Consider the following 24,374-nt stretch of genomic DNA (forward strand, 5'->3'; position numbering starts at 1 on the left):
GTGCAGGTCTATAATTTTGTTTCTGGTGTCCTTTGACAGCTCTTTGGTCTTGGCCATAGTGGAGTTTGGAGTGTGACTGTTTGAGGTTGTGGACAGGTGTCTTTTATACTGATAACAAGTTCAAACAGGTGCCATTAATACAGGTAATGAGTGGAGGACAGAGGAGCCTCTTAAAGAAGAAGTTACAGGTCTGTGAGAGCCAGAAATCTTGCTTGTTTGTAGGTGACCAAATACTTATTTTCCACCATAATTTGCAAATAATTCATTAAAAAATCCTACAATGTGATATTCTGGATTTTTTCCCCTCAATTTGTCTGTCATAGTTGACGTGTCCCTATGATGAAATTACAGGCCTCTCTCATCTTTTTAAGTGGGAGAACTTGCACAATTGGTGGCTGACTAAATACTTTTTTCCTCCACTGTAGGTGTTGCTTTTGTCCAGGTGTGAAAGGGCAGTGTGGAGCGCAATAGAGATTCCATCATCTGTGGATCTGTTGGGGCGGTATGCAAATTGGAGTGGGTCTAGGGTTTCTGGGATAATGGTGTTGATGTGAGCCATGACCAGCCTTTCAAAGCACTTCATGGCTACAGACGTGTGTGCTACGGGTCGGTAGACATTTAGGCAGGTTACCTTAGTGTTCTTGGGCACAGGGACTATGGTGGCCTGCTTGAAACATGTTGGTATTACAGACTCAGACAGGGAGAGTTTGAAAATGTCAGTGAAGACACTTGCCAGTTGGTCAGCGCATGCTCGGAGTAAACGTCCTGGTAATCTGTCTGGCCCTGTGGCCTTGTGAATGTTGACCTGTTTAAAAGGTCTTACTCACATCAGCTACAGAGAGCGTGATCACACAGTCGTCTGGAACAGCTGATGCTCTCATGCATGTTTCAGTGTTACTTGCCTCGAAGCAAGCATAGAAGTAATTTAGCTCGTCTGGAAGGCTTGTGTCACTGGGCAGCTCGCAGCTGTGCTTCCCTTTGTAGTTCAACTCAATAATACGTGTTTCACTACTTATTTACTACATACATGAGTGGTAAGTCAGGACTAATGATATTTACTGATTTCAATATATGAACTAACTCATTCAAATCTTCGTAATTTTTGCATGTTGCGTTTATCTTTTTGTTCAGTGTACATAATATTAAATTGTCTTTATATTTAAATTGTCTTTAAATTTCACTAAATCTTAGGTCCCACAGGCTGTCCCAACACATAATGACATGAAGGTGAAATCTGACAGTGTAAAAGGCCCTTAGTTGACTGATAAATGCTGTATTCTATTCCCATTTGAAGAGAAAGTTAAATGTGTTTGATAAGATTAAAGACTATCAGGGGACCCTATTTAAATTTTAGAGGACCCCACATGGGTCTCGGCCCCAAATTTGTGAACCACTGTATTCCCTGCTTGCTTCAATGCTTCCTCACTCTATGTATCTCCTTTGCCTCCTTCATTGCAGCCTGACTCACCACTGTCTGTCTTACTACTCTCTATAAAGAACATGTATTTTGTTATGAGAACTTATAGTAGCCCATCTTTTGATTATAGCTAGCTTAATTTCAGTCAACTGCTCATGCTGAGGTCAGGCTCCGTTCAAAGTTAACTTCTTACTTCATCCTTCTAGCCAGCTAGTTAGCTACCTACCTGGCTAATAGCCAGAGCCCTTGAGCTACCTAGCTAGCTAGACATCTGACTGAAATATCAGCGACTATTTACCAGTTGTACACTCATTCTCCGAGAGACACAGCAGGAGTCGAGGGATGTTAAAATAATTCCCACTGTCAGCGGAGTCTCTCTGCTACTTGCCACTGTAGGTCTGGGCTGAGATTGTTCGTTTCACCTCTCGGCCTATGTCGTGGGCGGAGATTCCCGTTGGACAGAGTGGTGAATGAATACACTGCTAAAAAGGCAAATCCGGCGGAGCAGGTGAACATAACGAGCATACATGAATCATTCATGATTCCACTCGTTCGCATGATAATTAACTAAATAAAAAAGGTGAGTAAATGCTATTTCACAAATAAAAAGGTGCGTAAAGGGCGTTTACCCTCCACTACATCCCTGGTTGGGTCTGGCAAAACCCATTCATAAACATCAATATCCTGCCAGGCGGGATTCAGGCGGGATTTAACCTACATTTGCCCGGCATTTTAACTATTGATGTGACATTTGGCGGCGCCTAATCAGTCAGTTCTTTACCTGCCTGGCTAAGTGGCAGTGTGGGTGGAATGAGCGAGCTCGTCTGGCAACCAGAGCACGAAACACGTGAGGAAATAAAACTCGGTAGTCTGCCTGGAAATTCATTAGCAAGACCAATACATTTTTCTAATATTTTTCATATTAACATATTTGATCATTTTAATTCAAGTACTTTTGAGGTACCAACTTCAGAAAATGTCTGATTTTCAAAGTATTCCAGTACTTGAATTTCAGAGTGCCAAATTCAAGTACTTTAAGCACATCAAGCACCTTGTGCGAACCCTGTTGGACACCGGTAAGGGAGCTGGCAATGTTCCTATCTCAAGTTTTTGTAGGGGCGATTACAGCTGGTTATCTACTAATTTACAGGTAGGAGTCTGACTAATAGTATTTCTAGTAATTATATTTCTATGGTGTCAGTACAGGTGGAGTTACCCAGGGCTATGTACTGGGTTAATTCTGGTTAATGTCACTGAGACCAAGCCTTCTGAATAGTACATTACTCTCCTGCCCAAGGTTGTCCCTCATGGATCTACCCCAGGTAGATACGTCTCTTTCTAAGGCCTTGTCCCTCATGTATCTTCCCCTATGTTGGTAAGAGATGTCAAGACTTTGAAGCACTTTGTGACAACTGCTGATGAAAAAGGGCTTTTGAAATAGATTTGATTGATTGGTTGGTGGATTAATTAACTTACAGTATTTGTACTATATTAACCAGGTCATAACGTGGTTTCCAACTGGACCAGCTTTATATGCATTTCTAATTATCCGAAATCAGTCAATTAGCCAAACAACCAATCAGTGAGCGTTGGTTGGTTAGGGCCAGTACTGACCGTCCACACAGTGATGTTGGAGTCGGCCGAGGCAGTGACCACGCGGTCATCCTTCCTGGTGGCATGGAGACCCCACACCTTGTCCTGGTGGGCATCCAGCGTCTTCACACACTCGTTGGTCTTGATGGTCCACAGCTTGACCAGCCCATCTGACCCACTGGAGAGAGACAGAGAGACAGAGTAGGGAAGACAGAGAGACAGAGGAGGGAAGACAGAGAGACGGGCGGAGCGAAATAGAGAAAAAGAGGGAACGAGAGCGAGAGAGGGGCAAGCGGAGAGAGAGCGAGAGAAAGATAGAGGGAGGGAGAGAAAAAGATGTGGTTTAAGGAAAAGAAACGGAGTATAACCAACGCACGGGATGTGATATTGGCATGCTACCTTAAGAAATACGGAAGGATAGAAAAAGGCTACTTTTACAGTACCAGTCAAAAGTTTGGACACCTACTCATTCAAGGATTTTCTATTTTTTTTACTATTGTGCAAAGGTGTCATCAAGGCAAAGGTTGGCTATTTGGAGAATCTCAAATATAAAATATATTTGGATTTCTTTAACACTTTTTTGGTTACTACATGATTCCATATGTGTTATTTCATAGTTTTTATGTTTTCACCATTATTCTACAATGCAAGTTTTTTTTACAAATAAAGAAAAACCCTTGAATGAGTAGGTGTGTCCAAACTTTTGACTGGTAACGTACACAAAAGTGTGTCGTACCTTGTGAGTAGCTGAGTCCCTCTGCTCACAAAGATGAGCTTCAGCACAGAGGCATCGTGCCCTTCAAACGTCTACAAGACACAACATGGCACACCAGTTTCACTGCCAGAGAACGCACAGATACAACTTAATCTGCTTACACCAGGGCACATATTCAAAAAGCGTCAGTGAGTAGGAGTGCTGATCTAGGATCAGGTCCTCACTGTCCATATAACCTTATTCATTACAATCTAAAAGGCAAACCTGATCCTAGATCAGCACCATGGATACGGGCCCACGCCACACGTACGCTTTGAGCAGGTTGGCATTTATTGGGATGACTCATGTACTGGAAGCAGCTCTGCAGGGTAGTCACTAGCTGGCACAGCCACAAAGTCATCAAATCTGATTTTAAACCTAACTTTAACGCTAACCTTTTTACAATATAGCCAATTTTGACCTTTGCAGCTGGCCCATCTAGCGGAAATCGCTCTGTTCTGCCTCCAGGGCAAGACTCATGACAATACATGTCAACCTGCGAGCAAAAGGCTATCTTGGATTTCATGTGAGAGGTTAATAAAAAGACTAATGGATGTTTTAGATAACATTTCAAGATAGTGTACATAACTAACCAAGGCAAGCCATTACATCAGGTTCTGTTGTTCCTGTATTCCAGAACAGTTCCATACAGGAGAGCATGACTATTCAAAGAATACGTCACTCACAGAAAGGATATCGTGAGAGGGAGCCACAAGTTGAACACAACCTCACTCTATAAGCTATTATATTAGTGCATAAAGCTATTATGTGGTGATAACATCATCGCCTAACAATGGTCAAGATGACTCACAACTACCATTCAATACATGGTACATTTGGTTTTAATTGGTTTGACGTGTTTGGGAGAGCCAAGGTAATAGAGGAACTAAAATGGGGTTGATTATCTCATACCTACTGTACGTGGGAAATGAGCAATTGATGAGCAACGTAAAACATGTAAATTCTTGCAAATGTAAATTCTTACAAACATAAGAATTACAAACACATATAATCACATAAACACACACACGCAAATTAGCAATCATACACGCACACACCTACCCCCACCCCCCTCACCCACCTTAAGGCAGCTGAAGTCCTGGAGGCTCCAGAGCTTGATGGAGCCGTCGGCTGAGGAGGATGCCAGCACCTGGTCCATGGGGGAGAACTGGACGCACCAGACCCCCCGGCGGTGGCCCCGGAACACCCCCAGCAGGGCCAGGTCGGCCCCGGGGGCCCCCAGGGACCACAGCTTGGCTAGGCGGTCCTGGGAACCAGACGCCAAGAGCTTGTCGTTGGGGGACACTGCCACGCTGTTCACATCCTGGGGAGAGGGGGAGAGACAGGGAGAGGGACAGAATGAGAGAGAGATGAAAGGTCAGGGTATGGGGTCAGTGTGACAAAGCGCAGGGGTGAACACAAAGGGGAAATTAGAAAGTGAGAGATGAGAAGTCGACAAAGAGAAAATAGGGGGTGCGAGGGTAAAAGAGAAGTAGAGAGGGGTTGGAGAGGAAGAGGGTGGACAGGAGGAGTAGATGGGGAATATGAGGGTGAGAGACAGGGATGAACAAGGGAGATTTAATTCAGAAATTTGGCCAAAATACCTACCAAACACAAACACATAGTCCTTCCTTCCCTCTCAAGTATACATTTCACAGAACAGGCACCTACGTTGTGCATAGAAACCTCATACCATCTGTGTACTGTGTGCATTTGTATGATAACAATAGTTAATGCAGACAAAGGAGCTCACAATAGGAAATTATCAGCTAGGACTTTGACTTCCTTATGAGGAAAGACATATCTTTTCCGATCACAGTGAGCAAATCAAGCACCTGAGTCACCAGACAATCACTACAGCGTATCGGTCTGTCTGTCTGACTACCAGTGTGGTGCACCTGTGAACGTGCTTCTAGGCACGTGTTAGTGTGTGTCCTTGTGTACATGCTTGTGTGTAAGTGTGTCCTTGTGTTTGTGCTTTTGTGTGAGTGGGTGTGTGTCTGTGCAGTTATACGTCCTTGTGTACATGCTTGAATGTATGTATATACAGTTGAAGTTGGAAGTTTACATCTTAACCAAATACATTTCAACTCAGTTTTTCACAATTGCTGACATTTAATCCTAGTAAAAATTCCCTGTCTTAGGTCAGTTAGGATCATCACTTTATTTTAAGAATGTGACATGTCAGAATAATAGTAGAGAGAATGATTTATTTCAGCTTTTATTTCTTTCATCACATTCCCAGTGGGTCAGAAGTTTACATACACTCAATTAGTATTTGGTAGCATTGCCTTTAAATTGTTTAACTTGGGTCAAACGTTTCGGGTAGCCTTCCACAAGCTTCCCACAATAAGTTGGGTGAATTTTGGCCCATTCCTCCTGACAGAGCTGGTGTAACTGAGTCAGGTTTGTAGGCCTCCTTGCTCGCACACGCTTTTTCAGTTCCGCCCACAAATGTTCTTGCTGCTATTCCAGTTTCAACTGTTCTGCCTGCGGCTACGAAACCCCTACCTGTCCCAGACCTGCTGTTTTCAACTCTAAATGATCGGCTATGAAAAGCCAACTGAGAGACCTGAGCCCTAGGACCATACGTCGGGACTACCGGCCGTGGTGACTCCTTGCTGTCCCCAGTCCGCCTGGCCTTGCTGCTATTCCAGTTTAAACTGTTCTGCCTGCGGTTATGGAACCCCTACCTGTCCCAGACCTGCTGTTTTAAACTCTAATGATCGGCTATGAAAAGCCAACTGAGATTTATTCCTGATTATTATTTGACCATGCTTGTCACTTATGAACATTTTTGAACATCTTGGCATGGTTCTGTTATAACCTCCACCCGGCACAGCCAGAAGAGGACTGGCCACCCCTCATAGCCTGGTTCCTCTCTAGGTTTCTTCCTAGGTTTTGCCTTTCTAGGGAGTTTTTCCTAGCCACCGTGCTTCTACACCTGCATTACTAGCTGTTTGGGGTTTTAGGCTGGGTTTCTGTACAGCACTTCGAGATATTAGCTGATGTAAGAAGGGCTATATAAAATAAAATTGATTGATTGATTGATTGATTGATTGATTGAGGTCAGGGCTTTGTGATGGCCACTCCAATACCTTGACTTTGTTGTCCTTAAGCCATTTTGCCACAACTTTGGAAGTATGCTTGGGGTCACTGTCCATTTGGAAGACCCATTTACGACCAAGCTTTAACTTCCTAACTGATACCTTGAGATGTTGCTTCAATATATCCACATAATTTTCCTTCCTCATGATGCAATATATTTTGTGAAGTGCACCAGTCCCTCCTGCAGCAAAGAACCCCCACAGCATGATGCTGCCACCCCCGTTGCACACGGTTTGGATTGTGTTCTTCGGCTTGCAAGCGCCCCCTTTTTCCTCCAAACATAACGATGGTCATTATGGCCGAACAGTTCTATTTTTGTTTCATCAGACCAGAGGACATTTCTCCAAAAAGTACGATCTTTGTCCCCATGTGCAGTTGCAAACCATAGTCTGGCTTTTTTTATGGCGGTTTTGGAGCAGTGGATTCTTCCTTGCTGAGCGGCCTTTCAGGTTATATCGATATAGGACTTGTTTTACTGTGGATATAGACACTTTTGTACCTGTTTCCTCCAGCATCTTCACAAGGTCCTTTGCTGTTGTTCTGGGATTGATTTCCACTTTTCGCACCAAAGTACATTCATCTCTAGGAGACAGAACGCGTCTCCTTCCTGAGGGGTATGACGGCTGCGTGGTCCCATGGTGTTTATACTTGCATACTATTGTTTGTACAGATGAACGTGGTACCTTCAGACGTTTGGAAATTGCTCCCAAGGATGAACCAGACTTGTGGAGGTCTACAATTATTTTTCTGAGGTCTTGGCTGATTTCTTTTGATTTTCCCATGATGTCAAGCAAAGAGGCACTGAGTTTGAAGGTAGGCCTTGAATTACATCCACAGGTACACCTCCAATTGACTCAAATTATGTCAATTAGCCTATCAGAAGCTTCTAAAGCCATGACATAATTTTATGGAATTTTCCAAGCTGTTTAAAGGCACAGTCAACTTAGTGTATGTAAACTTCTGACCCACTGGAATTGTGATACAGTGAATTACAAGTGAAATAATATGTCTGTAAACAATTGTTGGAACAATTACTTGGGTCATGCACAAAGTAGATGTCCTAACCGACTTGCCAAAACTATAGTTTGTTAACAAGACATTAGTGGAGTGGTTGAAAAACAAGTTTTAATGACTCCAACCTAAGTGTATGTAAACTTCCGACTTCAACTGTATGTATGATGCTTGAATGTATTGTTGGGTTCTAGTCTGAAATACTTGCTATACTAGAAGTTAATGGGTACATGTATGAGGAATGTATATAGTGGGGTCAATGGAGGTTGGATAAGAGCCAGGGGCTTGGAGAGTTACTAAGTAAGGGAAAAGTCAATCACTTGGTTGCGGTCACTGATAAGGGTGGATAGCTGTGGATTAGTGAGGAATGTGGGCCGAGGTCAGGTCAGGTCACATGAAGGGAGAAGGAACAGTTTTATTACACACATCACTTAAATTCCTGCCTAGCAACAGAGATGTATTGGCTGTCTAGATGTGTAAGGAGTTGACTCCGCACTGTAGATGGTATAAATATATGTACTTGTGGAAACATGTCTTTGTCTTTGCAGCTGTTTGACCCAGTGGGCTAATAAACTTAGTTTGAGCTTTGACTAGTTGTCCGTTAGGTTCTAAATAAACAGAGTAAAAAAAAAAACGAACAGTATGTATGTGTGTGCGTGCGAGCACGTGTCATACTTTGTCGTGTGCCTTCTCTGTGACCCGTGCGGTCAGCAGGAACATGTCAAAGTCTGTTTCCAGGATGGTATCTGGGAGATCCCACACCTTGATGGTGCAGTCCTGACTACCAGACACCACAAACGACTCCTTCATCCTGAAAGAGAGAGAGAGAGACAGAGAGAGAGAAAGAGAGAGAGACAGACGTAGGATAAGAAGGAAGGATTAGAAAGTGCACAAGCAAGAGTGTATGGATGATGGTCTGTAGCTCAATTGGTAGAGCATGGCGCTTGTAACGCCAGGGTAGTGGGTTCGATCCCCGGGACCACAAATACGTAAAAATGTATGCGCACATGACTGTAAGTCGCTTTGGATAAAAGCATCTGCTAAATGGCATATTATTATTATTATTATAATAACACAAACTACATTGGATATTGGCATTCCCAATACTGGAGAAATGTGCATCCACAGTGGGCCTCCAGGGCCAGAACTGAGGAGACCCTGGTGTGTAGTGGTTTACCTGGAGCAGGTGATGGAGCCCACAGCGTTAGCATGGCTGGAGCCCTGGGCCACACAACACACCTGACCACTGTCTGGATCCTGTCTCCACACACGCACTGACTTATCCTGGGGGGGAAAGAAAGAACGAAATAAAGAAAGAGAGCGAGCGAGAGGACACTGACTTATCCTGTACAGAGAGAGAGAGGACACTGACTTATCCTGTACAGAGAGAGAGAGGACACTGACTTATCCTGTACAGAGAGAGAGAGGACACTGACGTATCCTGTACAGAGAGAGAGGACACTGACGTATCCTGTACAGAGAGAGAGGACACTGACTTATCCTGTACAGAGAGAGAGAGGACACTGACTTATCCTGTACAGAGAGAGAGAGAGGACACTGACTTTTCCTGTACAGAGAGAGAGAGAGGACACTGACTTATCCTGTACAGAGAGAGAGAGGACACTGACTTATCCTGTACAGAGAGAGAGAGAGGACACTGACTTTTCCTGTACAGAGAGAGAGAGAGGACACTGACTTTTCCTGTACAGAGAGAGAGAGGATACTGACTTATCCTGTACAGAGAGAGAGAGGGGACCCTGGTTAGAGGGAGGGAGTGTGTGTATTAGATGTGTGTGTGTGCTGTCTTGCCAACTTGCTTCCATCACTATTATACAGAAATTAAAACATCATACATCATCTGCACAGAGGTCATTGTCACGTTTGGCATAATGATGACCATAGGAGTTGGCAAAACAGCACAAACAGATCTGGGACCAGGCTAGTGTTCAATAGTAATGATTAGATGATACTGGTTAGTAGGGAGTGTGTGTGTGTGTGTGTGTGTGTGTGTGTGTGTGTGTGTATGCATGTGCGTGCATGTGTACGTGTGGATTTCATCCTACTCTGTGGTTAACTAATGTTGACAAAAGGTTGAGGAGAGGTTTCCATCCATCCTACTCTGTGGTTAACTAATGTTGACAAAAGGTTGAGGAGAGGTTTCCATTCGTAAATGGTGAACACTCCTGATGAAACAAGGAAACAGTCAGTCTGTAGCCTCACCTTCGCACAGCTCACAAACAGGGAACCTTTCTTGAACACGTCGAGTGACAGGACGGTATCTGTGGAGGAGAAAGGAAAGATCAGTAGAATTCAAAAGGTCAACCCTTTTGAAAGTTCGAGCCAGGTGAGAAAAGAGCAACACACTCAATGTCAGTCAAACCGTCAAACCTGACCAACCAGTTACCAAGCTATCATTGTCTCTAATCCTGAATGACAGTAACTCTGTCTGACTGATTGCTCAGTTTACAGTTCATCAGGCTTCTTGTTTTTTTATTTTATTTTACCTTTATTTAACCAGGTAAGCCAGTTGAGAACAAGTTCTCATTTACAACTGCGACCTGGCCAAGATAAAGCAAAGCAGTGCGATAAAAACAACACAGAGTTACATATGGGGTAAAAAACATAAAGTCAAAAATACAACAGAAAATATATATACAGTGTGTGCAAATGTAGCAAGTTATGGAGGTAAGGCAATAAATAGGCTATAGTGCAAAATAATTACAATAGTATTAACACTGGAATGCTAGATGTGCAAGAGATTATGTGCAAATAGAGATACTGGGGTGCAAAAGAGCAAAATAAATAACAATATAGGGATGAGGTAGTTGGGTGGGCTAATTTCAGATGGGCTGTGTACAGGTGCAGTGATCGGTAAGGTGCTCTGACAACTGACGCTTAAAGTTAGTGAGGGAGATAAGAGTCTCCAGCTTCAGAGATTTTTGCAATTCGTTCCCGTCATTGGCAGCAGAGAACTGGAAGGAATGGCGGCCAAAGGAGGTGTTGGCTTTGGGAATGACCAGTGAGATATACCTGCTGGAGCGCAGACTACGGGTGGGTGCTGCTATGGTGACCAATGAGCTAAGATAAGGCGGGGATTTGCCTAGCAGTGATTTGCCTAGTAAGTGCCTTCACAGCTATTATTGAACTATAATCCCTCCAATCGCCATGGTTTAAAAAGGCTTCCATACTGTATATGATACATTCTTTCAGGGTGGAGATATTCTACAGATGCATTGGAGGGTGCAGTTTGGGGATCAGTGTTTCACACAGCAACTCTGCCTCCTGCTGGTCAATCTTCATAACTGACCAGAAACTGCACAGATCTTATCACTCCTATTCAGTGATGTAGGAGATAATTTGGGTGAAATATTAACTATATGTTGTTGTTGGCACTAATGTTAGAGCTGGGCTGAAGGGAGCTGCCAGATTCAAAAGAAAAGAGCCAGATACTTATTCTGAGAACTCTCTTATTCTGAGTTTCCATCTTCCTACCTAGTGACCACCCCGTATAGACAAGCAGAGAGGTGCTGCTCCCTGTTGGTCAGAGGACTCACCTGTGTGTCCGTAGATGATCTGACAGCTGCTGGTGGCCAGCTCAAACACCTTGAGCTGGGAACTGTTGGTCGCCACGACAATGTGAGTGTCCCCCTTGCCCAGAAACTTCACATCCAGAACCTCATCATTGTAGCCAACAAACTGGGGGTGGAGAGAGAGAACAGAGAACGAACACCAGCAACATAAAAGCAAGCCTCTTGATCAAAACAAACCATTAGCATGGGTGAAAACATTCAGACAAACAGAAGACCTACCATCTGAACTAAAGGATTCTGAATAATAAGAACAATCCTAGTGTCCCTTTCAACCCCCCCTGTTGTTGTGTGGTGGTGGAGGGCAGCTGGTAGAGACCTTGTTATCAGTTACCCACCTGTTGCTGTGTGGTGAAGGAGGGCAGCTGGTAGAGCAGGATGTTATGTTCTGCTGTGACCGTGGCCAGCCTGAGGGAGGAGGGCAGCGGGAGGCAGTAGGTGAGGCTCCGGGGGTCTCCGTACTCCTCTCCCACTTCCTCTGAGCCCTCCGCGGAGGAGGCGGAGGGGAGCGTCTGGGCGAACACACAGCGGGCCGAGCTGGCATCCCACACCCTCAGCACACCTGGAGAGAGAGAATCAGAGTGTTTCAAGTTACTCCCTTAAGTGGAGGTCTTTGATTGGGCTTGCTCCCTGTGTTGTTTTGTGTATAGTAGGTAAGTACTAGGTATAGCCTGGTACCAGATTTGTTTGTGCAGTCTTGCCATCTGGCATCAGTGGTTTCTTTCATCATTATTATTCAGAAATTAAAACCATATATAATAATATACATCAACTGCACATAGGACTTGCTAAGACAGCACAAACAGATCTGAGACCAGGCTAAGGTTCAATAGTATTGAGTAGAAGTAGAAGATGATATTCAAGATAGTCCAGTAGGATTAAACTGTTGGCCTACTACAACATGTGTATGTGACCAATACAATTTGATACTGAACTATAAAATGATGATCATCTCTGATTGGCGGCTAAAACTATACACTAGTCTCATCCAGTATTATCTAGCTATATTGGTGGGCAGTGGGCAGACTCCTCCACATTCATCCACCATGTAGCCTGGGGATTGTTGGAGTAAGGAGAAGTGGCCCTTAGACACTGATCTTGAGTCGGCTTTGCATTTCCCCCCACTAATGGTTAAGTTAGGATTGGGGAAGTTGATCCTAGATCTGTACCTAGTGGGAACTTCACCCAGGAGCGGGACTGTAAGCACATACCTTTGCTGCCTGCTGTGATGAAGTGTATCTCTTTAGTTTTCACCCCGATCTCAGAGAAATCTTCCTCCTCAGGGAGCAGCACAACACTCTCCACAGCCTGGCGAGGGAAGCAACACATTTCATGCAATTAGGCTGATGATACACCAATCAACTTTTTGTTGCCAAAGCCAGTCTAAAACAACTCTGAAAGAAAGTAGAGTATGAGAGTTTACCTCATAGACGGGCACTGTCCTCTTGGCGGTCCTGCTCTTCAGATCCCACACTGTGCAGATCTTGTCCCTGCCAGAGCTGCAATCAAATAATCATCCAACATTCAGCTAGCTCGCAATGAATTGATCTGGTATGATGGGGTCTAAAGCTATGGTTTTCAACCTGTGGTCCACGGGGGTACTGCAGGTGAGCCGCAAAATAAATAAATAAATATAACAGTTGGGAGAATTAATGGGATTATAAGCAATTTTACATGACTTTTCACTATGCATTTTTTTTTTGTGTCATTTAGCAGACGCTCTTATCCAGAGCGACTTACAGTCAGTGAGTGCATACATTATTTATTTATTTTTCATACTGGCCCCCCGTGGGAATTGAACTGACAACCCTGGCATTGCAAACGCCATGCTCTACCAACTGAGCTACATCCCTGCCGGCCATTCCCTCCCCTACAATGGACGACGCTGGGCCAATTGTGCGCCGCCCCATGGGTCTCCCGGTCGCGGCCGGCTACGACAGAGCCTGGATTCGAACCAGGATCTCTAGTGCCACAGCTAGCACTGCGATGCAGTGCCTTAGACCGCCACTCGGGAATTTATATATTTATAATAGGTCTTTGATGTGTTACATTTGTGATCAAATTGGCTAAATTTGACCGGCAAGATTGAACAGCTTGGACAACACTGCACCAATAGCATAAAATAGGATTTGTTGAGTCTTTGAGGTCGCTCACCGTGTTGTTTTGGCTATGATAGGTATAGCCTGGTACCAGATCTGTAAGTGCCGTTTTGCCAACTGGCATCAGCGGTTTCTTTCAGCACCATTTTTCAGAAATTAAAACAATATACATCATCTGCACAGAGGTCCATAGGAGTTGGGGCAACACAACACAAACAGATCTGAGACCAGGCAAGGGTATGATAGGTGTCAGAAGGCAGGTTTCCATCGACCCAGGTTTATTCAACAAAAGCAATGTCAAATATATATTTTTTATTGCGACATGTATAATGGAAACAGCAGATAAGAGACATTTTCTTAAGAAAATATATCTGTTTGACAGGGATGGATATTTCTTTATTGCAACAAATGATGATGGAAACGGTGTTTTTCAAATAAATGATTGCCGAATAATTCTGAAGGTACTTTTTTGGTTTGACGTCATTACGTCCGGTTGTTTTTAATCGACACAAGATAGTTAATTGGAAACGCACCCTAGCAGGCAAATGTCGCATCTATTTTCTATGCAAACTTTCTAAATGTCAGCAACAACAAAATAATCACTGGACAAGTGAATGGAAACCTAGCCAGAGACTGGTAGGTGGAGCCCAGTCAGCTCAGCTGTCCTACAGTACAGGAGGTTTAGATTTAGGTCTACTCTACTGTAAAGCTCTTTGTGACAACTGTTGATGCAAAAAGAGCTGCATAAAAGAAACGGTTGATTGATTGTTACAGTACCTGACCATGGAGACTCCATCGGGGGTGAAGGCCAGGGAGGTGACAGGGCTGTAGTGGCTCTGCAGCACACACACACACTGGCTGGAGCGCAGGTCCCACACCCTGATGCCACAGTCTGACGCCGAGGAGAAGAGCTGCAGTAGACTTATGTCTGGGTGGAACTCCACCAGGCTGCAGGGCAGGAGGAGGAGGACAATGGGAGTGTTTGAGATCATTGCAGTCAGACTGCGCTTAATCACTGATCTACAAACCACATTGCATCCATAATAACTACTCATTATGTAATTAAGATTAACAATTCTGCAGCTCGCCTTGCTTAACCTGATCCCCTCAAACATGCTGAATCACAATATAAAATATTCATTTCCACATGTCAAACTGGCAACTAGATTCAAGTCATGTCTTGTTGTCAATGTATCAACTTATCGAAGGCAGCTACATCTACAAGGGTTTTATTCATAAAGTGTCTCAGAGTAGGAGTGCTGATCTAGGATTAAGGTCCCCCCCTGTCCATGTGATCTTATTCATGATCTGAAAGGCTAAACTGATCCTAGATCAGCAGTTCAGATCAGAGTAAAAGAGGTGGTCAGTAACTTACTGTACGACCCCAGAGGAGCCCTTCAGGTTGTGTGTACAGTACTGCTTCACCACGTCCCACAGCTTTATGGTGCCATCACAGCCTCCTACACACCAACAGGAGGACAGACTCATATTACAGACAGGAAGTACAAGGTGAAATCTCAGAGTACCCTTTTATAGTGGAAGCATTTGATTGAGCTCACTCACTGTTTTTTTTGGGTATAACAGGTAGGTACTAGGCAGTGTTAATTTCGTCAACAAAAATAGTGAATACAATATTCGTCAAACACCTATTTTACAGTGGCAATTGGCGAGACTAAATAGACCCAGAAAATGATTTTTTTATTTGAGTTTTTTTGTTTTTCAATTTTTTATTTTATTTTTTATTTATTCTTTCACCTTTATTTAACCAGGTAAGCCAGTTGAGAACAAGTTCTCATTTACAACTGCGACCTGGCCAAGATAAAGCAAAGCAGTGCAATAAAAACAACACAGAGTTACGTATGGGGTAAAAAACATAAAGTCAAAAATACAACAGAAAATATATATACAGTGTGTGCAAATGTAGCAAGTTATGGAGGTAAGGCAATAAATAGGCTATAGTGCAAAATAATTACAATTAGTATTAACACTGGAATGCTAGATGTGCAAGAGATTATGTGCAAATAGAGATACTGGGGTGCAAAAGAGCAAAATAAATAACAATATAGGGATGAGGTAGTTGGGTGGGCTAATTTCAGATGTTGACAAAAAGTTGACAAGTTGACAAAAAAACGAGACAAAATTATCTCTGTGACTAAAATTGGACTACTAAGCGGAATGGACAAGAGTTTTTGGAGAGATTGAGAGCTTTTCAGTGATGAGCACAATACATTTTAGCAGCACAGATGCGCAGTTCTGTTCAGCAGTGGGAAGGACGCGCCACACACAGCCTACATCAGCTGGTGAGCTGCGGGGGAGCAAGCGATGAGTGTGGGCAGACTCCGGCTCGGAATTACACACATTGCGCAGGCAACTGTCTTGCTTCCAAGTAGCTAACCAGTCACCACTAGCCTTCTAGTCAGCTAGCCTTTGCCTGGTTAAGAAACACAAGCTGCTTTACAAAATTGTAAACAATAGCAGCATTGAGTTTAATAGTAAAATGACATTCTAGGTATGTTTTTCCATCCGTTGAGTATAGAAAAGTAGGCAGTCTTTTAATTTGTAGTCTCGCTCACCCCTCCCACTTTCCCCACTGCATTTCATAGCCAGGTTCTGTAGCCAACGTAGCCGAGAAAATGGCTTGGTTCTAGCCCTTACCGTTCAAAATTAAATTAAATAAACGTATCGTGCATTGTCGGGACGCATTTTACATTCATAAAGCATATCGCGGGCCGTTCTAAAACTAGGCTACTTGAGGACCGGACCGTTAACCATTTGTTTAGACTACACCTTGTTCAGTCATGTTACCTCATTAGCTAGCTATAGTTAACAACCTGGGGCGCGTTCAGCAGAACTGAACTTTTTGGAACGGTCAGATAGAAATATGCTATGAATAATTAACATGAATAAGGAATAACGCCGTCTCGATTCGAGAACGTTTTGCAACTGAACGTGGCTCTGGTAACATTACCAGAGTCTATATGCAAACATTTGGTGCCACAGAAAGAAAGGAAAAGGGACAGCAAACAATTGATTGACTAAATCCTTTTGCCATTACACTATATCTGACTGGGAAAATACAGTGGGGAAAAAAAGTATTTAGTCAGCCACCAATTGTGCAGGTTCTCCCACTTAAAAAGATGAGAGAGGCCTGTAATTTTCATCATAGGTACACGTCAACTATGACAGACAAATTGAGGAAAAAAAATCTAGAAAATCACATTGTATGATTTATGAATTTATTTGCAAATTATGGTGGAAAATAAGTATTTGGTCACGTACAAACAAGCAAGATTTCTGGCTCTCACAGACCTGTAACTTATTCTTTAAGAGGCTCCTCTGTCCTCCACTCGTTACCTGTATTAATGGCACTTGTTTGAACTTGTAATCAGTATAAAAGACACCTGTCCACAACCTCAAACAGTCACACTCCAAACTCCACTATGGCCAAGACCAAAGAGCTGTCAAAGGACACCAGAAACAAAATTGTAGACCTGCACCAGGCTGGGAAGACTGAATCTGCAATAGGTAAGCAGCTTGGTTTGAAGAAAACAACTGTGGGAGCAATTTACGAGGAAATGGAAGACATACAAGACCACTGATAATCTCCCTCGATCTGGGGCTCCACGCAAGATCTCACCCCGTGGGGTCAAAATGATCACAAGAACGGTGAGCAAAAATCCCAGAACCACACGGGGGGACCTAGTGAATGACCTGCAGAGAGCTGGGACCAAAGTAACAAAGCCTACCATCAGTAACACACTACGCCGCCAGGGACTCAAATCCTGCAGTGCCAGACGTGTCCCCCTGCTTAAGGCAGTACATGTCCAGGCCCGTCTGAAGTTTGCTAGAGTGCATTTGGATGATCCAGAAGAGGATTGGGAGAATGTCATATGGTCAGATGAAACCAAAATATAACTTTTTGGTAAAAACTCAACTCGATCGTGTTTGGAGGACAAAGAATGCTGAGTTGCATCCAAAGAACACCATACCTACTGTGAAGCATGGGGGTAGAAACATCATGCTTTGGGGCTGTTTTTCTGCAAAGGGACCAGGACGACTGATCCGTGTAAAGGAAAGAATGAATGGGGCCATGTATCGTGAGATTTTGAGTGAAAACCTCCTTCCATCAGCAAGGGCATTGAAGATGAAACGTGGCTGGGTCTTTCAGCATGACAATGATCCCAAACACACCGCCCGGGCAATGAAGGAGTGGCTTCGTAAGAAGCATTTCAAGGTCCTGGAGTGGCCTAGCCAGTCTCCAGATCTCAACCCCATAGAACATTTTTGGAGGGAGTTGAAAGTCCGTGTTGCCCAGCGACAGCCCCAAAACATCACTGCTCTAGAGGAGATCTGCATGGAGGAATGGGCCAAAATACCAGCAACAGTGTGTGAAAACCTTGTGAAGACTTACAGAAAATGTTTGACCTGTGTCATTGCCAACAAAGGGTATATAACAAAGTATTGAGAAACATTTGTTATTGACCAAATACTTATTTTCCACCATCATTTGCAAATAAATTCATTATAATTCCTACAATGTGATTTTCTGGAAAAAAATCTCATTTTGTCTGTCATAGTTGACGTGTACCTATGATGAAAATTACAGGCCTCTCTCATCTTTTTAAGTGGGAGAACTTGCACAATTGGTGGCTGACTAAATACTTTTTTCCCCCCACTGTACACTACCGGTCAAAAGTTTTAGAATACCTACTCATTCAAGGGTTTTTCTTTATTTTTACTATTTTCTACATTGTAGAATAATAGTGAAAACATCAGAACTATTAAATAACACATTTGGAATCATGTAGTAACCACACAAAAAAAGTGTTAAACAAATCTAAATTATCTTAATGCGTTTGAGCCAATCATTTGTGTTGTGACAAGGTAGGGGGGTATACAGAAGATAGCCCTATTTGGTAAAAAAAAACAAGTCCATATTATGGCAAGAACAGCTCAAATAAGCAAAGAGAAACGACAGTCCATCATTACTTTAAGACATGAAGGTCAGTCAATACGGAACATTTCAAGAACTTTGAAAGTTTCTTCAAGTGCAGTTGCAAAAACCATCAAGCACTATGATGAAACTGGCTCTCATGAGGACCGCCACAGGAATGGAAGACCCAGAGTTACCTGCTGCTGCAGAGGTTAAGTTCATTAGAGTTACCAGCCTCAGAAAGTGCAGCCAAATAAATGCTTCACAGAGTTCAAATAACAGACACATCTCAACATCAACTGTTCAGAGGAGACTGTGTGAATCAGGCCTTCATGGTCGAATTGCTGCAAAGAAACCACTACTAAAGGACACCAATAATAATAATAATAATAAGAGACTTGCTTGGGCCAAGAAACACGAGCAATGGACATTAGACCGGTGGAAATGTGTCCTTTGGTCGGGAGTCCATATTTTGAGATTTTTGGTTTGAACCGCCGCGTGTTGTGGATGAACGGATAATCTCTGCATGTGTATTTCCCACCGTAAAGCATGGAGGAGGTGGTGTTATGGTGTTTTGCTGGTGACACTGTCTATGATTTATTTAGAATTCAAGGCACACTTAACCAGCATGGCTACCACAGCATTCTGCAGCGATACGCCATCCCATCTGGTTTGGGCTTAGTGGGACTATCATTTGTTTTTCAACAGGACAATGACCCAACACACCTCCAGGCTGTGTAAGGGCTATTTTACCAAGAAGGAGAGTGATGGAGTGCTGCATCAGATGACCTGGCCTCCACAATCCCCCGACCTCAACCCAATTGAGATGGTTTGGGATGAGTCGAACCACAGAGTGAAGGAAAAGCAGCAAACAAGTGCTCAGCATATGTGGGAACTCCTTTGAGACTGTTGGAAAAGCATTCCAGGTGAAGCTGGTTGAGAGAATGCCAAGAGTGTGCAAAGCTGTCATCAAGGCAAACGGTGGCTATTTGAAGAATCTCAAATATAAATATATTTTGATTTGTTTACCACTTTTTGGGTTACTACATGATTCCATGTGTTATTTCATAGTTTTGATGTCTTCCCTATTATTCTACAATGTAGAAAACAGTAAAAATAAAGAAAAACCCTTGAATCAGTAGGTGTTCTAAAACTTTGACCGGTAGTGTAAGTATTTAGACCCTTTAGACCCTGGAAATTGCGCTCAGGTGCTTCCTGTTTCCATTGATCATCCTTGAGATGTTTTCTACACCTTGATTGGAGTCCACCTGTGGTAAATTCAATTGATTTGACATGATTTGGAAAGGCACACAACTGTCTATATAAGGTCCCACAGTTGACAGTGCATGTCAGAGCAAAAACCAAGCCATGAGGTCGAAGTAATGGTCCATAGCGCTCCAAGACAGGATTGTGTCGAGGCACAGATATGGGGAAGGGTACTAAAACATTTCTGCAGCATTGAAGGTCCCCAAGAACACAGTGGCCTCCATCATTCTTAAATGGAAGAAGTTTGGAACCACCAAGACTCTTCCTAGAGCTGGCCGCTCGGCCAAACTGAGCAATCTGGGGAGAAGTGCCATGTTCAGGGAGGTGACTAAGAACCCGATGGTCACCCTGACAGAGCTCCAGAGTTCCTATGGGGATATCGGAGAACCTTCCAGAAGGACAACCATCTCTGCAGCACTCCACCAATCAGGCCTTTATGGTAGAGTTGCCAGACGGAAGCCACTCCTCAGTAAAAGGCACAACAGCCCGTATGGAGTTTGCCAAAAGGCACCTAAAGGTCACTCCGACCTTGATGAAACAAGATTCTCTGGTCTGATGAACACATGATTGAACTCTTTGGCCTGAATGCCAAGCGTCACATCTGGAGGAAACCTGGCACCATCCCTAGCATGGTGGTGGCAGCATCATGCTGTATGGATTTATTTCAGTGGCAGGGACTGGGAGCCTAGTCAGGATCGAGGGAAAGATTAACGAAGCAAAGTACAGAGAGATCCTTGATGAAAACCTGCTCCAGACTGGGGCGAAGGTTCACCTTCCAACAGGACAATGACCCTAAGCACACAGCCAAGACAATGCAGGAGTGGCTTTGGGACAAGTCCCTGAATGTCCTTGAGTGGCCCTGCCAGAGCCCGGACTTGAACCCGATCAAACATTTCTGGAGAGACCTGAAAATAGCTGTGCAGCAACACTCCCCATTCAACCTGACACAGCTTGAGAGGATCTTCAGAGAAGAATGGGAGAAACTCCCCAAATACAGGTGTGCCAAGCTTGTAGCTTCATAACCAAGAAGACTCAAAGCTGTAATCGCTGCCAAAGGTGCTTCAACAAAATGCAGAGTAAAGGGTCTGAATACTAATGTAAGTGTGATAAGTTTATTATTTTTAATACATTTGCAAACATTTCTAAAAACCTGTTTTTGCTTTGTCATTATGTGGTATTGTGTGTAAATTGATGAGCAATAAAAACAATGTAATCAATTTTAGAATAAGGCTGTAACGTAACAAAATGTGGAAAAAGTGAAGGGGTCTGAATACTTTCCGAAGGCGCTGTACATTCTTATATGTTTGTCATTTTTCTGCTGTTGGGTAGAGAATATGACGTTATGCAGAAAGATATGTTGGTAGGAGAAGGATATGTATGTTTGTGCACATGGAAGTCAGTGATTTATGTTTACTATCGGTTTATGAGGCAATACAAATGTGATGTGACAAAATGTGACTAAAATGAAAGGGCATTTAGTGGACTAAAATTTACATTTTAATCATTTAGCAGACGCTCTTATCCAGACCGACTTACAGTTAGTGAGTGCATACATTTTTCATACTGGCCCCCCGTGGGAATCAAACCCACAACCCTGGCGTTGCAAGCGCCATGCTCTACCAACTGAGCTACAGGAGGCCCACTGTTTTACTCCTTTGGACAATAATTAGACTAAATCATTATTCAAAATGACAAAAATGTGACTTAATTATATTTTTGTTAAAATTACTAAGACTAAAATACTCTAAAAGATTGCCAAAATTAACACTGTTACTAGGTATAGCCTGGTACCAGATCTGTAAGTGCTTTCTTGCCAGCTGGCATCAGTGGTTTCTTTCAGCACAATTATTCAGAAATTAAAACAATATACATCATCTGCACAGAGGCCATTGTCATGGCACAAACAGTTCTGGGACCAGGCTAGGGTATGATTGGTGTGGGACAGATCTGGGACCAGGCTAGGGTATGATGGGTGTGGGACAGATCTGGGACCAGGCTAGGGTATGATGGGTGTGGGACAGATCTGGGACCAGGCTAGGGTATGATGGGTGTGGGACAGATCTGGGACCAGGCTAGGGTATGATGGGTGTGGGACAGATATGGGACCAGGCTAGGGTATGATGGGTGTGGGACAGATATGGGACCAGGCTAGGGTATGATGGGTGTGGGACAGATATGGGACCAGGCTAGGGTATGATGGGTGTGGGACAGATATGGGACCAGGCTAGGGTATGGGTGTGGGACAGATATGGGACCAGGCTATGGTATGATGGGTGTGGGACCAGGCTAGGGTATGATGGGTGTGGGACAGATCTGGGACCAGGCTAGGGTATGATGGGTGTGGGACAGATCTGGGACCAGGCTAGGGTGTGATGGGTGTGGGACAGATCTGGGACCAGGCTAGGGTATGATGGGTGTGGAACAGATCTGGGACCAGGCTAGGGTATGATGGGTGTGGGACAGATATGGGACCAGGCTAGGGTATGATGGGTGTGGGACAGATATGGGACCAGGCTAGGGTATGATGGGTGTGGGACAGATATGGGACCAGGCTAGGGTATGGGTGTGGGACAGATATGGGACCAGGCTATGGTATGATGGGTGTGGGACCAGGCTAGGGTATGATGGGTGTGGGACAGATCTGGGACCAGGCTAGGGTATGATGGGTGTGGGACAGATCTGGGACCAGGCTAGGGTGTGATGGGTGTGGGACAGATCTGGGACCAGGCTAGGGTATGATGGGTGTGGAACAGATCTGGGACCAGGCTAGGGTATGATGGGTGTGGAACAGATCTGGGACCAGGTTAGGGTATGATGAGTGTAGGAAGTTATCCTATGAGGTCGATCCGCTCACCTGTGGCCAGGAGCGTGGAGGTGGGGTCAAAGGTCATGCTGGCGATGGGCACGTTGTGGATGGCCCTCCAGGAGCGTGTGCACTGGGCCTGCTTCCAGTCCCATTGCTTCAGCAGCAGAGCCTTGCTGGCTGTTACCAGGATCTGGGGAGGGAAGGAGGAATGGATGGAGAGAAAGGGTGAGGGATGGAGAGTGAGAGGGGGGTAAGGGAAGAAGAGGGAGGAGAAAAGGGGAAGTAAGGGATGAAGGGAAGAGAGGGGATTAAAGGTGTCCACATGCTTCTCAGCTGCAACAGTTCGGTAGAGTTTGTGCATATATTATGACAACATTTTTTAAACGTTTTAGTTCGTTTTGCACTTTGGTGAGTTTTTTGGGGGCTGTTCGGGCACACACACAAAAATTCTGGAGGCAACCTGAAGTTCGGAGCCAAAATCTACAACCCTTCGTCGGTGACAGTAGGGATTCTTCAAGAAAGTATTGTCATTCAAGGAGTGACGACTTGTTTAAATGCAAAAGGCGCCAGCCTAACTGAAGCATGCTGATGCCTTTAGTTAGTCAAACTAAGGCTGCTTTTACACAGGCAGTACAATTCTGATATTTTTGTGACTAAATTGGTTTCTCGACCAATCTGATCAGATCTTTTGCGACCAATTGGGCAAAAGATCAGAACTGCGCTGCCTGTGTAAATGCAGCCTTAGTTATGGAACAGCACATCATATTATGTCAAATGTTTTACCTCATCATCAAGGCTGAGGGCGAATGATGTAATGTCCTCCTGATCCTCCTGCAATCACAACAGTTATGGAAATTAGAATCTGTGCAGATATGAAATTAATGTCTGATTTAGCTACACACGAGTGTTTAGAGAGAGAGAGAGGACAGTCTCACCTGTTCAATACTGTGAACAATCTTCCCTGTGACGATTTGCAAGACGTTGACACGTGTGCCACACGTACAAAATATGTATTTCTCATCTTTACTGATCTGCAACGTAGGAAAACATTGAAATACCATAAAATATATGTCAACGGTATAACTTAGCTAGTTAATTATATCTACAGTAACGTTGGATAGTTAGCTAGTTAACTGTTTTACAGAGGGAGGTAACTATCAGTGATAAACAAACAACTTACTTGTACTTTTCCTCCCTTGTAGAATGGTTCGATAGTGTTGGAAACAGCATAGCTACATGAAGAAGAAACAACGGTAAGATAAGAACGTCTGCTAAATGATGTAAATGTAAAGATAGCTAGGATTTGCCCGGCCTTAGCTAGCTCAGTTAGCTAGCTAGCTATCCACGTGAAGTGCGTTCGACTTACTTGGTCTTGAACTGGAGACTGCTGTTTGCCATCTTGCTTTGGAAGACGTGGGTAAAACCCCACGATTTTACAGTTTAAAGACAGATGAACTGATTTCGATCACTTATTGTTAGAATTCATTAGCTCCGATCAAGAAAATCCCACATGTGTCGTTCAAGAGGTGGCTTTCGGTCGCTCACATTGTACGTCATACGACAGCGAGCGTGGATAAAAGCGCACGACAAGGTGATTGGCTAGAACGCAAACGTTTTTGGTTTCTTTGCAATAAGAAAAGCCAGGAGGAAAAAACTCGATAAATGTTCAAACATTTTAAATGCAGAAAGATAAAAGGATACTGAATATAAATGTATACATATGGTGCATTTAAATAATTTAATACAAATAAAATGATGAAAAAATAGCTACATTTCCCACACCTGTTACCGGTGACAATA

General features: G+C 43.7%; 1 protein-coding gene across 1 annotated transcript in view; it reads right to left on the reverse strand.

The window, feature by feature from the left end:
- Positions 1-24,132, reverse strand: part of LOC121551419 (transducin beta-like protein 3) — a 37,872-nt gene extending 13,740 nt beyond the window's left edge. Inside the window, exons 1-17 of the mRNA XM_041864062.2 lie at positions 23,941-24,132; positions 23,755-23,806; positions 23,510-23,605; positions 23,358-23,405; positions 22,623-22,764; positions 14,945-15,029; positions 14,347-14,517; positions 12,894-12,969; positions 12,682-12,778; positions 11,809-12,032; positions 11,438-11,579; positions 10,104-10,162; positions 9,061-9,167; positions 8,559-8,694; positions 4,846-5,088; positions 3,747-3,817; positions 3,032-3,188 (exon numbers count right to left, since the gene is read on the reverse strand). Coding sequence (XP_041719996.2) covers positions 3,032-3,188; positions 3,747-3,817; positions 4,846-5,088; positions 8,559-8,694; positions 9,061-9,167; positions 10,104-10,162; positions 11,438-11,579; positions 11,809-12,032; positions 12,682-12,778; positions 12,894-12,969; positions 14,347-14,517; positions 14,945-15,029; positions 22,623-22,764; positions 23,358-23,405; positions 23,510-23,605; positions 23,755-23,806; positions 23,941-23,972 — 1,938 coding nt within the window. The 5' untranslated portion in view covers positions 23,973-24,132. The remainder of the gene's footprint in view (positions 1-3,031; positions 3,189-3,746; positions 3,818-4,845; positions 5,089-8,558; positions 8,695-9,060; positions 9,168-10,103; positions 10,163-11,437; positions 11,580-11,808; positions 12,033-12,681; positions 12,779-12,893; positions 12,970-14,346; positions 14,518-14,944; positions 15,030-22,622; positions 22,765-23,357; positions 23,406-23,509; positions 23,606-23,754; positions 23,807-23,940) is intronic.
- Between the last annotated feature and the right edge of the window lie 242 nt (positions 24,133-24,374).

Source organism: Coregonus clupeaformis, unplaced genomic scaffold, assembly GCF_020615455.1.
Source record: "Coregonus clupeaformis isolate EN_2021a unplaced genomic scaffold, ASM2061545v1 scaf0313, whole genome shotgun sequence".
NCBI classification, from domain to species: Eukaryota; Metazoa; Chordata; class Actinopteri; order Salmoniformes; family Salmonidae; genus Coregonus; species Coregonus clupeaformis.